Here is a 17810-nt window from a genome sequence, read left to right as displayed (position 1 = left end):
GTGGCGTTTGCAGCCGGGCAGCGGGCAGGAGAAGGGCAGCTGCAAGGTGGGCTCTGCTGTTGGCTGAACCTGGGGCCGGGCAGGACCTCTGCGACGTGCGTGGAGATAGGTGATGCATTTCATGGTGAGGGGGTGGTCACTGGAAAGGCTCCTTACGGATGCCGCATTTTGTCCGTGGGTAAGTTATAGCTGAAAGAAATTACACCGGGGAAGCTGTGTGGAGGAAATTTGGCCACACACCCTGGCTCCTACAAGTTCTTGGAAGGTTTTTTTCTACATTTTTTCCAAAAAACAGTTGACAGGCAAACCATGAACTCAGTACTCAGCAAAAGACAGAGTGCACAAGTGTTGCAGGAACTGGGAAACTAAAAATGCTTTTTATTAAAAATTTTTTTTATTTAAAATATTTTTATTTGCTAGAACATATTTATTTCTTGTGCTATGTGACCAAGTATTTGGAATTGTCGTGTGGTTCCTGTGCAACGTTAAGTTTAACACATTTTACAAGATGCTTCCATGCTTCCTTTGTGGAGAATGCGCTGCATCAGTATGTTCTCCTTGTGGAGCTTTTGGTGCGTGTCCTATGCTTTGCTGAAAGCAAAACTGTCCCTGCACAAATGTGCTTACGTTTTGCAAGTGCAGGCTGTATCAGGAGCACCTAGATATTTTTAGCAGTTTATGCGTAGGCCAGAAAGTAGGATTTGCATCCACAAAAGTCACTGAGAGAAGCAGGTGTTACGGGCAACGGGGTTTTGTTTGTTTTATTTATTTTAACACTGCCATATAGACAGATGTGAATGCTGCCACATTGAATCTGCAGACTTCTTAGAAAAACTGTCTTAACAGAATGCTACCCGGTATAGCGTTAGAGCCTTGCTGTGTTCTCAAACATACCCCACAGCACGTGAATTCACTTATCACGAATAACCGTAAAAAAGTTGAATTACACATACCCAGAATAACGAGTAGAAGCCTGACTGTGGATTTGTTTGTTTGTTTGTTTGTTTGTTTATTTTAATTGGGTTTAAGTTTTCACTAAGCTCCCAGCCCAGTAGCTAACCTGTGTCAGTGACCTGCCTGCCATCAAAAGCAGCCGGTTGTTGCTGAGCACCCGGGCGTCCTCCCGCACGGAGCTGTTACCTGCTGGCGGGTTTCTCAGTGAGCGTAGAGTAACAAGCTTCTGCAGGGTTATTCATTAAAATTTAGGAGAAGGTCAATACCAGAGGAGCATGGTCCAACTTCTGTTCCTGGATCGGTTGTGCAACTTTGCTTTTGCTTACTATAAAGGTTTTGTAATGGATCGATGATGTCAGGTAATTAACAGAAATGACTGTGGAAAAAATCCAAAAGTGGAGCAGAAAAATCATTCGTGAGTTTAGAGCATGGATTTGTCCTCCTTGTCTTCTGGGTGTTGCTGCAAACACAAAACATTTGCAGCAGCTTTTACCAGGTCATTCTCATGCAGCCCGTATACATTTAACGTCTCTCTTTTACTTTTCCCTCTTTTTCAAGAGTTGCGGAGTGCAAGTTTTGCCTTCACCACTTCTTTCTCCCTTCAGTGAACTAGGAATAAGATTGTGACTCTGGTGGTGGTGGAGACGTGTAGACCAGGGCTGGGCAGGAGCGCACGTTGCCTCTCTAAGGGGTTATCGAAGGAGTTTTTGTAAGGAACTGGATGCGAATGCGCCTCCGTTTCCTCCATGAGCAGTAGTTGTGCTTGTGAAGTGTCTGTGTTTTTCACTTCCCGTCCTCTTTGCCATCTGTCCCCAGATCTTAGTACGCAGCCTGTTAGGATTTGCCCTCAGGGGTTTTATTAAGGCTTATTTAATGGGATTCTCCATCTTCCATTCTTTAATCCACCTTGGAAGAAAATATTAAATAGGGACAATCCATAGCTGCCTGGTAACTAAATCACACTCACTTAGCCCAGGAAAGAATGATCTCTAAAGAATGTTTTTCTGTCTCACAAGAGCTTAGTAGTTGCCGTGTTTATTTTCTCTCTGTGGTTAAAATTGCTGCAATGGCGGGGGGAAAAAAAAAAGAAAAATTGTTAATGCAGTTGTTTATGTGGCTTGCCCTAGATATTATCTTTATCCTTTTTTAATCATATTTTTTTAAGTTTTTCTAATAAGCTAAAGCTACTGTGAGAGAAGAAAATGTTGAAAACAAACAGTAAAACTATAAATAAAATGAATTCTTTTCATGTGCTACAAGTCAAGGAAAAAACCTAGCTCAATATGCTCTGGCTTCTTGACACTCAAGGTGTGATCAGAGATTACTTATCATCCACAGGAGAGTGGGAAGCAAGTTAATTAAAATTTTCCACCCTTTCACGGAATGAAATGTCTCCCAGTTTGATACACATTATTATTTGAACACTTCTTTTTCAGCAGAGATCTGGCATTACTTTCTGCTCCTACTGGTTTTCAAATCCCAATTTGTTAGCTAGAAAGAGCACTGCAGTTTCATCTTATGAAACCGTATGTTTGAAATTAGATTTCCATTGTCTCAAATAATAATAGATAAAATAATTTTAATGATCTCCAATATTAAGCATAAAATAAACACAAGACGACCCCTTTCCTCCCCACCCAGCCCCCAGTGTATTGTTTGTTTAGATGCATTTTTGCTTTGCAAAGCATTCAATATGACACCAATTCTTTGCCTAACTGTCCTGAAGGTCTGTACAGCTGTGCCTCCTGCTGCAGCACAAATCCCAGCGGTGGGATAGGATTACTAGTGATAACTCTGGATGGGAAGGGATAATTAATTTTCCATGGTCTTAAAGCTGCAATTATCTAAATTTGGAGGTAAGAAGCTTGAAGCCCGTATGAATTCCACTCATTTATTCAGGAGTGAGTCCTTTTTCCGTGTCTGTCGCCTTCAGGCACAGCTAGTTATTCGGAGCAGTTTGGAGGAGGTGTGGACCTCTGCGTGATGTACACACTTTCTTTTCCAAACAGGCCAACGTGCAGATTGTGGTTTTGGGTAGCAGTACATACAGAAAAGAAGAAGTCACCATACAGTTTTGCAGCACTCCTGCAACAGATCTTTTTCCCCTTTCCAGATTTTTTTTTTGATTTTCTTGAAGCTTAATTTACTTTAATCTTAAATTCAGTTTTGTTTTTGAACCTTTACCTGTTCTTTTCCCTTCTGCACCATTGGGATGGTGAAATACAGCATCATCTGCTGCAGATGATGTTTAAACCTGACAAGTCAGACAGGTCCAAAGCCAGCCGTGTCTCGCCACCCGGAGCCTGCGGGGACCGCGGGCTGTGGCAGGAGTGACAGCACGTCCCCGGAACAGTTTGGCTTCTGCAGCAGCCAAGTGAGCTGTGTCTGTTATGAGTGTCCTCCCTCATTGCCCTAACATCGCTCTGATTTTTGACGTTTGTTGCATATCCTGATATAAGGAGAAGGTTCTCCTTAGTAATCGCCATCCTCAGGCAATGAATTTGAAACAGAAATCCTCTTTGAAACACGAGATGTTGCTTGGGGCACAATGAAGGTTTGCTCTGCCCGTCTTTCCTGACCTGCTGTCCTCACGCTCTGGGTATGAGTGAGCTGCTTCTGTTTTTTTCCCCTGCAAACACTGTTTGACAGAGGGAATGTTTTGGTCAGATGCTTTTGTGGGTCTTTCCTGGTGCCTCGTGGCAGGGCTGTGATGGCAGATGGCTCTCATCCATACTTAATATTCCTAATGTTGCATATTTTAATCTTTATTTTCGGAGCACTGTTAAACGTAGGAGGCATTATTGACCGATTTGATAAATCGCAGCATGTTATTAATCTGCTTTCTTTAGACATTAGTTGTTAAAGGCATCTAGATGTGTCATCCTCTTTGGATGCTCTTGTCTAAGAACTGGAAAGAGGAAGGAAACACCCATCTTACAGCAAGGACAGGGTGGGAAGAGCAAGGAGGGAAACGGGAATCTGTGGAGACTCTGAATCTGCCACGATCACGGCTGCGTGAGGAGCCCTGGCAGCTTCCGAGCAGGTGCATCAGACACCATTCGGTACTGCCCTCCCCTTGCAGGGCATCTCCTTCTCTACGAGGAATGCTGGTCTGGACGGGGTGGTGGAGTAAAGCAGCCGTAGCTCGATAAGCCCCTGAAAGTGTCTGCACAGAAATCACAAGCAAGGTTAGTTCAGTGAGATCTTGCATGCACTTTCTGCAGGAGATTTTTCTAAATATTCTCCTTTTTAGCAGGAGTGGTATAGCTCCTTCAGCTATTTGCATTTGCAGCGAAGATCAGGTTTTTAATAGGTATAATCAGGCAATCATTCAGTTATGAAGATATCAAGTGACCTAAATTACTCTCATTAGACGAAAAGAATAGTTGAGATTGGAAATCACTAAAATACTTTGAAATACTACAGCCAGATTTGAATTAATTCTGAATCAAATGACTGTTACTCAGAATAAGTGGATTTTTTGGAACTGTTCTGATTATAATTTACTGGGAAAACTATTGTACCTCACCGCGTTTTGAGAATAGGCAATTAAAATAGCTTGCAAGCGCATAAAACCAGTGTACATGCATGGGGCAAATATAACTGTTATTCTAATGGTATATAGTTAAGTTTGTAGAGACTAATAGTTACTATTTGCCTGCTCTGTATTTATTAAAATTAAAAACCAGTAAATGTGCTGCGGTATGTATTTATTAAATTAGTGAGAGCCTGGGCGATTAGCTGCCCCCCTGGAGCAGTCGGTTGAAATCAGCAGTCTTTCTCCATGGGAGAATTACAGCGTTTGCTATTCAGCAGGGAGAAAAGTAGCAAGGACCTAACTGTGTAAAATCGGCGGTGGGATAAAATCAGTTTATCAGTGGATAAAAAGTTTTAAGGCAACGCTTGTGTGTTTTCTGTGCATGATGGAAGGGATTAGACCTGTGCTAGACCTGTATTTGTATTTTCCCTCTGCTGCCCTTGAGCCGCCGCTGCGGAGTGACCTGGTTGATGTGAGCGCCGGTCCCGCCTAGGCAAGCGCAGAATCCGGACCAGGCGGCGTTACCCTTTTTTATTTTTTTTGGTTTGTTTTTTTGTTTGTTTGTTTAACTACTTGAATATCTTTTTGCTTGGAAGGAGATGATTGTTTTTTGGCTCCTCTTATTTAGCCCCACTGAAAGTTGCCGGGGCCGGTTTGTGCGGGGGGAGCGAATTGGTCCTGTTTGGCTGTGGAGAGCCCAGATGCCATGTGGCTGTGGAGCCCTAGAGAGGCAGGATGCAGGCGGCGTACAAGCAAAATCGCATGTTTACTCCTTTAAACCAACCCGGTCAATGGTTTGGGCTGATCGAGTCTTTTGTCTCGTGTTTTTGAATGTTTTCCTTCCTGCTTAGCTGCATGCACAAAGCAACTTTGCATTTCAGGGCAAAAACACCTCTCTCCTCGCCAGAAAACCCCCTCACACATTTTTCTACTTTTTTTTCCCTTTCTTTCTGTCTTGTCTTTTTCTTTTTAAGTCAGACTGAATGTCACACGCCAAGTGATGATGCTAACTGCTGGGGTTTTTTTCCCTCTCCCCCTTCCTTTCCCCAGGGAGCCGAGGTGCAGGCGGATTACGTGCCGCTGCTGAACTCCCTGGCAGCCTACGGCTGGCAGCTCACCTGCGTCCTTCCCACCCCCGTGGTGAAGACCAACAGGTACGGGGGCGATGTGCGCCGGTCCCCGGCGGGGAGCAGGCGCCCGGGAAGGCCCTAGAGCAAAGTCCAAACCTGCCCTATGGTTTGGAGTCACGCGTTGCCTCGCTGTCAAAACTCGTTTTGTTCGTAGTCGCTGCCTGCCTGGTGCTGGCGGGATGCAGCGTCTCGATGGTAGCCCTGGGGGTCTGCGTCGCTCTTAGTAACATTTGTGGGGTTTTAAATAAAAATGTACAAAACACACTTGGTGACTGGTGAAAAGCAGTCATCCCAACTGTTAACCACTGGGAATGCGCATTCCGAGTTTTTTGTTCCCAGTTGATTATTTCTTTGGTCAAGAATGCATTTATATATACATGAACATAATCAGTCCTGATTTTTTATCTTAAAAAAATAAAAATATGCCTGTTTCTGCAAGAGAGCCAAATGAAGACTGATACTGCCCGTAAAAACCCCAACCACAGAAAGGCCATCCATGCTGGGGGAAAGCCAGTATTCAATATATGTTTAAATACACCAGTGAACGGAAAGTCATCATTATGGTTTGTAAGCCCTGGATCTTAAAGGTGCATGTCTTCTCACCCTCCCTTCTGGCTTTCGGTAGCCCGTTTATAATGTCAGTGGCACGGGCCAAGTTGACCGTGCAGCAGGGCACCCCTGTGTAAAGGCAGGTGGCATTTGCTGGTGCCTCCTGCCTTGCTGCTTAAGGACGCTGGGGACGGGCTGCGTTTAGGTCATTATTCATTGTATTCGTCTTTAACCTGTAGAAATAAATGACTGAGATGGATTTGGGGCTTTGAATGGCTGCATGTGGATTTAATCATTCTCAGGAGCATGTATTTGTTTCTTTTCAGGGAGGGGAATCTATCCACGAAGCAAATTGTTTTTCTTCAGAGACCTTCTTTGCCCCAGAAAGCAAGGAAGAAAGAATCTAAGGTAAATAACCTTGGCTACCTGTCTTTTTTTTTTTTTTTTCTTTGCTGGCAGTGTTTTAATACTTTAATTGATTTCCCAAGGAAGTAAGAATGGCCTGTTCAACTTTTCTGTGATACAGGAGCTTGGCAAAACAGCAGCAAGACCCAATGAATTGAACAGTTCAAATGAAAGAAACAGAAAATGCTCAAGTGACGTGCAAGTTCCTGTATTTCCTTCTCTGCTAATCTCATGTCAGCAGAAGAGATGTAGATTTATCTTTGCAGCTCTGCCCTAAACCTCCGTACGTGACCTAAAACCCTCTGCCCATATTCGCTACCTGCAAGGTGGAAGCAGCACTGTTGTCTCTCGCCCACTGCCTGTCTTTTCCATTTAGACTGTGATCGCTTCTTAGCTGCTCGTGTAGATGGAGCCTAGCACAGGGCCAGCCTGATCTTGGCTGGTGTTTATAGCTGTGGCTTGAATGCTGATGACTTCTGCTAGAATTTAACAAAAAAAGTATCGGAACCCAGCTAAAATAACTGAGAAGGTCGTTGACAGCTCCTGGCCCGTGTGTGTGTGTGGATGCGTGGCTGTATTCCCATCTCCCTGTTTAAACGTGTAGTTGTGGGAACTGCAGCCCAAACCCGTCATGCTGAACGGCAGCGCTCCATGCAGCGTTCTGGAGAAGCACAAGTTGTTTTCATCTAAAAAGCCTTCACTGGTTTGGAGTCTGGTTTTCCGAAAAGTCATCTTTTAGCTTTTAGCTTTGGATCAGGAAAATATTTGAACTGACCAAAGTAGGAGCGAGCTGCTAGTAGCCTGGCTGTGATTTAGGATTTACCCTCTCTTATTAGCTTAGCTGCAGCCTAGATTATCCTGTGATCCTCTTCCAAAGCCCATTTTTCTTGGTTTTTCTGTTTTCAGGTGATTAAGGGGGTCTTGGGATGAGGGCTGAATGGCTGTATTCAGTCATTCTTTTGCTACCATTTTGTGTGGGCTTAATGGACGAGATGGGAACCTATAAACCATTGTGTGTCTTCAAATAGATAAGTCAGTATGATACTGATTTCTTGTGCTGTAGAAACAGATGCATACCACCAAAAATGATTTTTTCATTTACATATTTTAAAACTTATTTAATAATGTCTGGCTGATAAAAGAATTTACTTGTAGGCATTATTAAATAGATGGACATACATGGTAGGAGAAATTAATGAAATCCATTTTTGGTCCAAAGGTCAAGAAAAATGGGGCACACTGATGAGAGTTACAGAAAGATTTGCAAGACTTGTTCAACAGCTGGAAATGGTTGTTACAAGTCACTTAAAAGATGCCAAAAAAGCATTTGATTAAGTTACTGACTGTTGCGCACATACAAACTCCCAGGCTCTCAGATCTATTGATTTGGGAGTTTAGCAACTTGTAATACAGTATGTTTAAAACATTTGTAGATAAACACTTTGAGGAGGGAAATAGATTGATAAGACTGAAAGGAAATTTTAGTGCTGGAAACTGATCCATCCTATCTATGTGCAGCAACCAACTGTTGATCATTTTAGGCAGATAAACAGAAAAGGAAACACGCAAGGAGTTGTAAAATTTATTTTGCTTTTTTTTATAATAAAGAAGTATTCTTATTAATGCAGTTTTCAGCCAGTGAAGTTCTTTCACTCTATAACCGGTGAGGCTTATTTCAGCAGAAACTAGCTGTATAGATTTTTGTGAGATACAACATGTACACTTCTATATGTATAAATATATGTATGCACACATGTGCAGACACACACAGAGTCTCCTATAGTTTAATCCTCGTTACATTCAGAGCCCTGCTCCTACCTTCTGTCAAAGAGAGCTTTGAATTAAAGAGAGTGTTGTGGGTGTTCTGAAAATCAAAGAGGAAAATATACAGGTGTCTGAATTGTAACAGCTGAGCTGTAAAATTGAGATGTCACCTTTCACTTAAATATTTTTAAAATTAGAGAAAGGAGAAAGTTAGCTTCCTCAAAATCAAAACAAGAAGAATGTTGTGAAAGCCAGTTTCTACCTATTAGTGGGATTATTTTTTTTACATTAAGTTCTGTCTAGCAGAAGGAAAGAGCATTGCTGCATCATTGCAATGTAGCAAACTTAGTTTTAGTGGCCTCTTTGATTAAGAACTAAATAGCTAAAATCAAAAATTTATGAGCATATCCTTCTCTTGAGCAATTTTGGTACAGACGTGGTTGTAGTGGAAAAAAAAAAGGCTTCTGGACCACAGTTGAATTTCCTGCATGTCCAGATGAGATGATTTATGTAGTGTGGAAAGTACCAAACATTTCCTCCTAAACCCATCACTGAGTTTGCATCACCTTGGATACCACTGAAGAAATTCCGTGCATTTTCCCAAGTTCTTATTAAACTTTTGTAAGATGGCTCACCAGTGGCTTGGCACATGCTCTAGCTTTTCTTGGGAAGGTCAATTAATGAATTGGTCAATTTTTGACCAATGAAGCAGATAAGTTAATGGCACATTTGTCAGACTTTTCCATGTTGTACCTATTGTATCAGTATTTCAAGGTATAGCTGGTTCTCTCTTTTTTTTAATAGTAGTTAAAACAGGTCTCCTGAAATGGCGGTTGTGGTAAGTCTTGTGGTGAGTGCTGCAAAAGGCAGCTTCATGCTTTCTCCTCAGAAAGCTTTTATGCAAATTGCTCAGAACATTTTACAGTTTGTTGTAGTCTTTATCACTTTATTTTAAATATTAAGTCTTTAAAAACATAATCTAAAATCAATTTTGGCTTCTTTGACATATTTATGGTTTAATACAAGCAGATCAGGGGATACATTTGGTGCTTTTCAGCCTCTCAACTGGCTTTGAAAGGTTTGTGAAGGTTTCAAAATGCTGGTTTCACCTTGCCAATACTAGTTCTCTGGGAACTACGGGCTTCTGGATAAGATAAGCCTTTGGAGCCGCTTTAGAGTAGCTCCATGCAGAGGCTCTTCACACAGTCACATAGTTGTCCCTTCACACAAAGACAAGGTCCCTTTCTGGACACTACAGAATACTTGGATAACTTGCTTAAAAAATGTATTTGAACATGTGCACTGTGCAAATTGCCAACATAACATGCCTTCTATCCAAACATGCAGAACAAACAATCTGATCTTTCTACATTTTCTCTTTTAGCACTGTTGCCTTCACAGTGGGTGAATACAGGCATGTGCATCAGCCAGACCTCATTAGTTCTCTGCTAACCTGAAGAAAAAAATTAGAATAATACTGTAGGATTGCTTCCTCTGCCTGTGTTTGTGCTGCTTTTCATTTTCTTGGTTTCCACACAGTGCAGATTGTCTGCCAGGATGCTGTGGGTTATTAGCTCAGTGGTGAAACATCCTTTAGAAAGAAACCTATTAGGCATGTAAAATAGCAGAGCCTCTCTTCTGCAGGTAATAGCTACAAACTTGTAGGCACAAACGATCTGAAGCTATCTGATTTACTCCTTTTTTAAATCTTAGATATTTGTAGTGAAACTAACCCTTGAATTAAAACTAAATAAAAAAATCATTTTTATTGAGGAAAGCAAATGTCTATTGAGTTTGTTTCAAATGACCTTTAACACTAGGATCTCTTACTTGCAGTTTCACTGGAGGTTCTCCAAAGAAGACATGCACAACAAACAGCTGAAGAAATCCATGAAGGCTAAAGGAAGCTCTAGGGAGAAGCAAATGGCAGAGGAGGAGCAGGAATTTGAGATTGCAGAGAACACAAGAAACTTAGAAGCGCAAATGTCGACAAGAGGAAAGCCCGATGTGGAGGGCGATGTTATAGACTTGGGAGAGGAGGCAGCGAGGAGCGACAACGGGGGTACCCAGGAGGACGGGGGATCGGAGGAGACGCGTCGTGCCAGCTGCAGTACTGAACCAAGTGAAACGCAGGTCTGCCTCCGTCAGAGCACGTCCGAGTGCTGCGAGCAGGAGGTAGCAAATGGGGGAGACTGTGCTCCTGCGACTGACGGCTGCAGCGGGAGCGATGGGCTCGGACCGGACACAGACTTTTCCTGCGAGTAAGACCTGCGTTTCAAGAATCCTGTGAGTTGCTGATACTTTGCCAATAGAAAAGAACAGATTGTGCTAATCACCCTCACTAACTCCATTGCTCAATTCAGCGTCTCCTTGGCATCGTACTTACTTGGCTCCTCAGCTCACCAGTTTCTTGATGTCTTAAGTAACTGCAGGGCCTGGGCTTTTTAACCCACAGAGGCAAATTGCAAAATTCTGTGTGCTTTGCAGAGTGGGCAGGATACAGGGCCAGAAAACATGCTTGGGTTTGCTCTGTGACTGACGTTAGCAAACTAGGTTTGTATCTAGTTCAAGGCAAACATTCCAACTGGTCAGATTTTATTCTGTAATACTTTTCTGTCAACATATCTTTGCTGGAAAAGATATAGTGCCATATGTTATTTCTTCATTAAGCTTGTAGTGTCATGACAATGGTATTTGGGCTTAAACAGGCTGAAATTGGAAAGCTTAGACAAGATGGCTGCATCTGTGTTTATCTTGAATAACATTTACTGATGATACGCTCTTCTGAATTTTATTAGCTCTTGCAGATATTTAAAGCAATAAGCAAACTGTGTACCTGTATTAGGTACCTTGGGTAAATGACCCCCCTTAGTAAATTTGTGTGAGGCAGATGATTCCAATATAAAATGTGATTTCCTATTTTCTTAAATTTATAGTCTGCTTGCCAATCAACAATTTAAGAATAATTGCTGGGGTTTCAGAAGATAGAAAAGCAGAAAGAGAGCCTGTAAAATGCACTTCTTTGAATGTGTATCTTCACTAAAAATGGAATTAAGTGTTGCCTCTCAACCTTTCCATGTGATTCTTCACCACTTCCTCGTTGTTATAAAATGTGTTGTGGGAGAGAATTGAAATGACATGCAAATAGCAGAGGTCAGTGGCCAACAAATGTCACTACATGTCGTTGCAGAATACAGATACATTAATAGAGGGGCCTTTTTTATACAAGTAACGAAGTTTTAAGACTGATACATAAAACATAATTCTGCAAAATAACCAACATTTTTACATTTGGAACTATATTGAGATAATTACAAGTACATGCACATGCATAATATGTTTTCTAAAATATACCAGTCTTCTCCAGGTACTTAAGTATTCTTTAAAATGTAAGAAGTAGTGGTTTCCCTCTTCTTAACCAGCAGTACCACCTTCATCCCTATTTAGAAGTGGTTAAGTAATCTGGTGATAAGGTGAGAAATACATTCTAAAGTCCCTTGCTATTTTTTTCTTAAAGCAAGAACCCTGTAAGTAAGTGATGTATTGTTTTTTCCCCTTGGCTAATTTGTGCCTAATAATTTTCATTAGTCTTCAAATCAAAATGCTGTACAAAGAAAAACTGTGTTTTTCATCAGATGCTATTTAGAATGGTTTCAAAAGTACTTTCCACACCTAAAAATTATGCAATTGGCAGAACATTGCAGAGATGGGAAAAAAATCATAGCATTTTGAATATTCATCTAATTTGGATAACGGCACTTGAGTTTAAAGTATTCCATTTCAAACATAGAAAACATGGTAGTCCTTTTTTCATTGATTGAAGAGTATTTATTTTGAATTTAGTGGCTTAACCACATGACTGTAAATAACTTCTTGTGGTATTCTTCAATTAGTTCAGTTTCTTAAGTTTAGACTGAAGTTCCCATAGGCTCAAGAATCTATTTCATTTATTCTGCTTAAATGCAAGGTCTGTGCTCTGGAAAGTTAGAAGTAATTGTCTGCAATTCTTATTAGCATAGGATCCTTTTACTGATGGTTTTTGTTTTAAGGACTAGCTTTATACTAATCTTGTTTAAAAATTCACTGTATTTAATGAACATTTTGCTAGTAGAAAGTGTTGCAATATAAGGAACTTGTCAAATTTGAATAGAAAGCATTTATTGCATTGCAATTTGACTGTGTTTAACTGGATCCCAACTGCTTACAAAACTAAAGAGAAATAAAGTTCGTCCAGAGGTTTCCTATTTGTGGTGATTACACAATTGCCAATAATTTGTCCAAAAGAAGGAACTCAGGGTCTCTTGCTGGTGGGAAGCTTCTAGCTACTGAGTAGTTACTAATACTGGAAAACTGGCTACAGTAGTTCGCTGTCACTAGTCTAACAGAACACGTGAGGCTCTATGAGGTGGTTATGCTTGTTTAGCTGAAAGTGTGATTAAAAGCTTAGTTACCCTCCTTGCCACGGATCCAGTAAGGGTGGGAAGAGATGAAAAGAACATTGACATTTTTTTCTGTTTTAAAAAAGCAAGTGTTTTTTGGTTTTATACTCACATAATCAAATCCAACTTGTGATTTTGAGTGGCTCTGAGTTAGCTCAGCTGTCTCAAGTTGTGTGTGTGTGCCTTCACCACACCCCTATCTCAAGGAAACTAGGTGAGCTTAAATCACCTTGAGCGCAGATGATAAAGACGTGATTTGAGTTGGCAAAGGCAGACTTAGGGTACAGCAGCAAGGCTGGGCAGCTGTTAGGGCATTTTTTTAATCTCAGCTGCCTTTGCCACTTGGGGCTTGAAAAATCAAGAACCCTGCAGCAGCTAAGGAAGTGAAAGCAAGCACTTGGCATCCTCCTTGAAGCCTGAATCCAGAAGAGAAACAGCTGTGCCAAGCTTAACTCATGTGTCTGCACACCTGATCAACATGGGTTATATTCCAACAGCAGAGAGGCTGTATGTGGCAGAAGATGGAACTGGAGTTTGGCTTGAGAGGTATGGCTTCTATATTAATTTTGTGGGGAGGGGGAAAGATTCCATATGTACTTCTCACCTAGAGCTGCCCCCTGGTCCAGAGCAGGGTTTGTCACCCCAGCAGAAGGCAGCAAGAGGAGTTCTTCCCTCTCCCATGGAGAGATGGCATTTTAAGCCCAACTTAGTCTTCTCCCAGATCAGGCACAATATCCTGGCAGGGATGCAAACTAACACCTCTCTCCTAAGGGCAGCCTTGAGTATTGCTAGGGAAGGAGCTGATGGGTTATGTTACCCTATGCTAGGCATGGGCAGGTGGCAATTAGGCATGACAGCACATGCAGGTGGTGTGCTGGTGTATTTTTTTTTTTTAAAAAAAAAAGAAAAAGCTTCCTTGTTAAGCCAGAAAACTGCACTTGTGTAGAGCAGTCTCAGGAGTTGCATCTCCCTGGAGAGACAATACTCTGTTGGGGCAGGAGTTAGGCCTGCTGCGTTCAGAGCCACTCGTTGTCCAAGTAAGGCAACAATCGTGAAAGGGGATGAGATCAAAAAGGAAGAAATTCAGCACAGGCAAATAAAGAACTATCAAAGACTGAACTGAGATAGAAGAAAGTGCTGGATGAATTAAATGAAGGAGAGAAGGCTGCTTTATATTTTAACAGACAGCTGAAACTAAGGCAGGTAAAAAATCCAAAATGTTGAGGCTAACCAAAAACAAACTAAAATATCCAAAATAGCTTATGCAGAGTGTAGGAGGGGCTAAATCTGCAGGAGGTGGGATTGGCACTTCATCTTGGATAATGCATTGAATTTGATCTGTGCACTTGAAAACAAAATCATGGAAATACTTATGAATACTTATTGAACTTATGAATGGAAGTGAAGCTAAGCACAGAACAATATATATATTTTTTCTAATTTGGTTCCTGTATCAGCCTCAATTTCTGAGGTGAGGAGCAGTAACTTGGAGGGCTTTGCATTTGGATACCCTGCTTAGTCTTTGTAGTTTCCATGATTGTACATTTGCCTCAGGGAGCCAATTAGAGGGCAGAAATAAAGCAAGACTGGATTTTCATGCAGGATTTCCATCATCCTAGAACTAAAGCATATAAGAAGAGTGGATACTAATTTCTTGATGATAAATGCTCCTCAAGAATATTTGGTATGCTGGCTAACAACATAAACACACCATTGAATTAAGATTTGTGGATATAGTTCATGTCACCAGGATTGTAAATGGTGATGTGCTTCTGGTTTAAAGGAAGCTAGCTATCCAGCAACAGAAAGGTACCTGTGGTGCTGAATGGGCTAGCTGACTCGAACCAGTACCTTACCCATATAGTAGGGCCGGGGGGCGGGGGGGGGCTTTACAATTTAAGTGGTTTCTTTTATTCACTATGAAAGCACCCTACTAACTAGAATAGTAGGTATCTTGATGTAATGTTAGCTGAATAGTCACTATTTTTCAGTTAATTAAAGCAAATCCTGTAGGAATACTTCATGCTCATTGTACCCGATGAGCACACAGCAATCTAGTAAAATAAATGTCACAAGAATGAGAAAGATTCAATCTAATAATGCTGTCACACCAGGTAACTTGCAAACCATCTAATTCAGATTTAAATACATAGATGGACACGCATTATTCTAAAGTCTTTTTCTTTTCAAAAAAAAAAAAAAGTAAATGTCGCTCTTGTCTACCTTGTCCTTCTCTAGCTGAATATACAAATATAAGATGAATAAACATTTTCTAAGATTAAAAGTTATGATCTGACAACGTGAAGAGGATGAATGTTGTTTCTCCAAGTCAGCAGCTTTTGAACAACAGGAGTTGCTTTCTGTTCTGTCAGTGTAAGCTACTATCATGCTCATTTGTATGGCATATGCTTATATGGTTAATTTGCCTTTTTTTCCCCTTAATTATTATGGTGGAGTCAGATCAAATAATAGAATTTAAGGTGAAACTAGTGTTTCACTATAAGACCACAAAGCTATAGGAAGAGGAGGCTCCCAAAAGATTCAAAAGCCTCAACCAACAGTAAAAAGCTATGGAGGAACCTGATTGCCATTATGGGGCTCTTAATGAACCATGGACTTCTTGCATGGGAAATAATGCTTATAACCATTATGTGCATAATGGAATTAAGGTGTTCCATGCTTTTTTGGCAGGATAACTGTTCAAGGCAAGATTTGTTAACTAACCCAAACCAATGGATGTTTTGCAGAGGGTTGTGACATGCAGTATGTGTGTGTGTGGGGGGGGGGGGGGCTGTCTGTGTGTAATGATCTACAAACAGGCCTAACCATACAATTAGAAAGATGTGCCTTTGCCCCATAGCTCTCAAGCTGAGTATAACAGGGGATGACAGAAAGAGGTTAGAGGGAAAGAGGACTATTACAGAGGCAAAGGGTTGTCAGATGCTTTTTATTAGATAGCCACTTTGGTGCAAGTCTGAGTAGTAGTTTGTGAAAGATTACATTTGGGCTTCTGAAGAAAGGATGTGCATTAAGGAAAAGGATAAACCAGTTTATAATCCACTTAGTGATTTAAAAGTCACAAGGAAAACAACATTTAAAGGCTTCTCAAATCTTTTTTTATTATATAATTGTTGAAACATGCAGGAGCCTAGTGGGTGGTTTCTATTTTGGGGCACTAGAGCTTCATAATGGCAGTATTTATTGTGATTTTCTAGAAAAAAAAGTCTGCTTCCTTCAAGCATCAAGCTCTGACATGTCAGTATTATCCTTCTGAACAAAAAAAAAAAAAAAAAAAAAAAAAAAGCAAAGCAAAACAAAACTTGTTTTTATTCCTGGTGACAAGCGTGTTGTCCTGTTTACATTCTAAAGGGAATGAACGGACAACTGTGTCCACTGGGCTATGGGTACTTGGAAGGAACTGTTCCCCTCATTTGAGCAGGAAGGAATTTAATGACTCCAAACCTCTGCGTCTGCGACGACTGCTGAGTACACAAGTAATGCAAGCAGACAAGTAGTGTTGTATAGTGCAGACACCAAAGCATAAGCCTGCGGTCACCAGGAGATGACTGCTTAGGTGCAAGCCCTCGATGAAGTATTGTTGCCAAAAGCCTGAGGCAAATCTCAGCTTCATTAGGAGTTCACCCCTTCGTGATCCAATAGGCAACTTTGTTTCCTTCAGTGGTTTATGTTGAATTGTAGTAAGTATGTATTTTTTTTCCTCTTTGAAGCTCAGTTTGATGAAGAGCTTCAAGATTATTTGTTTGTCTACTCAGACAATCATCTCCTGCAGCAATACCCATGAGATTCTCCATGCTGCACCCAGGCTAGGAGTTTCTCAGTTAGACTATCACACTATATTTTTCCAAAGATTAGATGAATGTAGATGTGGCGGTAGGTTTTACAACTTGAGGCTTGCAGGCTACCTATCTTGAGACTCTAGTAAAAGGGACAAAAAGAGATTAAGATGGCCTCAGCATATTGAAGTCAAAATAACTTCTTGAGAGGGGAAACTAAAGCTGGAGTGGTATCCTTTTTATGCAAGCAGAGGGAAGGGATCCTTGAAAAAATGTTAAGCTCTTGACACCAACAGTGCTGGTGTAGGCTGAAAACCAGGTGGTAATACTTTTTCAACCTTATTTTAGTAGAGCAAAGAGGTGCTGATGGCAGGAAACTTGTTGCATTATCTATTTGACTGTTATCTGAAAAAGGTTTAACTTACAGAATAGAGCCATTAACAAAGAGACCTCATCTGTTAAACATTTTAAAATTTAATAAATACTTAATAGTTTTAATTTAAACATTCCTTTTTCTCAGGTTCTCAAATGTCTACCAGGAGCCTCTCACTTGACTCTTCTATACAGATAATTAACTAATTCTCTTTCATTGTGGCTTTTTGTTACTCTGCACACATCAATTTTCTGAAAGCCAGGGGAAAAAAAGATCTTTTCGAGAAGGACTTAGGTATTAGAAACATAGATGCTCGCTGAACAAACGTTCTAGAGAGAGACTTTTTCCCACACAAACCTGGAACATGCCAGAACTCTGTACTGAGCAGGATTCACGAGATTCCCTGTTGCAGCTGTTGCTGGTCTTGCTGTTTTTGAGGATGTGCAGGGAATACACATTGGCTGGGGTGAGCTGCTTCAGCCTGGGCACACCGTACAGGCTTGCATTACTAACTCTGCACAACACAGAATAGCAGCAGAGACTGACAGACACTTTTAACACATCAGTACTTTTAACTCAATATGCAGATATTTTTAAAAAGTCTTAAAACAAATGACAATGACTTAAAGTCACCTTTCTTCTTTTAACAAGAAGTGACGGGTGCCGGAAGTCACAATGCAACAACCCTACTTCTATAAAAATATTACTTTAATATCTGGAAGTGTGGAAGGTAGTGTATCAGCTCATTAGCACAATTTGGAGCAGCTTCAGAAGCTGTGGCTTGAATTATTATTTATTATAAACTGACTCATCATTGCTGTACATCTAATTCTCCACAAGTAATAAACTGAGCACTGAAAGTCT

The 17810-nt window shown here is 40.9% G+C and overlaps 1 protein-coding gene across 2 annotated transcripts in view; it reads left to right on the top strand.

The window, feature by feature from the left end:
• The window catches only part of RFTN1 (raftlin, lipid raft linker 1), a 96401-nt gene extending 83817 nt beyond the window's left edge, over window positions 1-12584 (top strand). For both annotated transcript variants that reach the window (XM_062569292.1, XM_062569291.1), the window contains exons 8-10: window positions 5543-5646; window positions 6498-6579; window positions 10177-12584. In XM_062569292.1, coding sequence (XP_062425276.1) covers window positions 5543-5646; window positions 6498-6579; window positions 10177-10605 — 615 coding nt within the window. In that variant the 3' untranslated portion in view covers window positions 10606-12584. The remainder of the gene's footprint in view (window positions 1-5542; window positions 5647-6497; window positions 6580-10176) is intronic.
• Window positions 12585-17810: the final 5226 nt, after the last annotated feature.

The sequence above is a fragment of the Rhea pennata genome, chromosome 2 (genome assembly GCF_028389875.1).
Source record: "Rhea pennata isolate bPtePen1 chromosome 2, bPtePen1.pri, whole genome shotgun sequence".
In the NCBI taxonomy this organism is placed as follows: domain Eukaryota; kingdom Metazoa; phylum Chordata; class Aves; order Rheiformes; family Rheidae; genus Rhea; species Rhea pennata.
The sequence above is the reverse complement of the archived record's forward strand: the minus strand, read 5'-3'. Positions and strand labels throughout refer to the sequence as shown.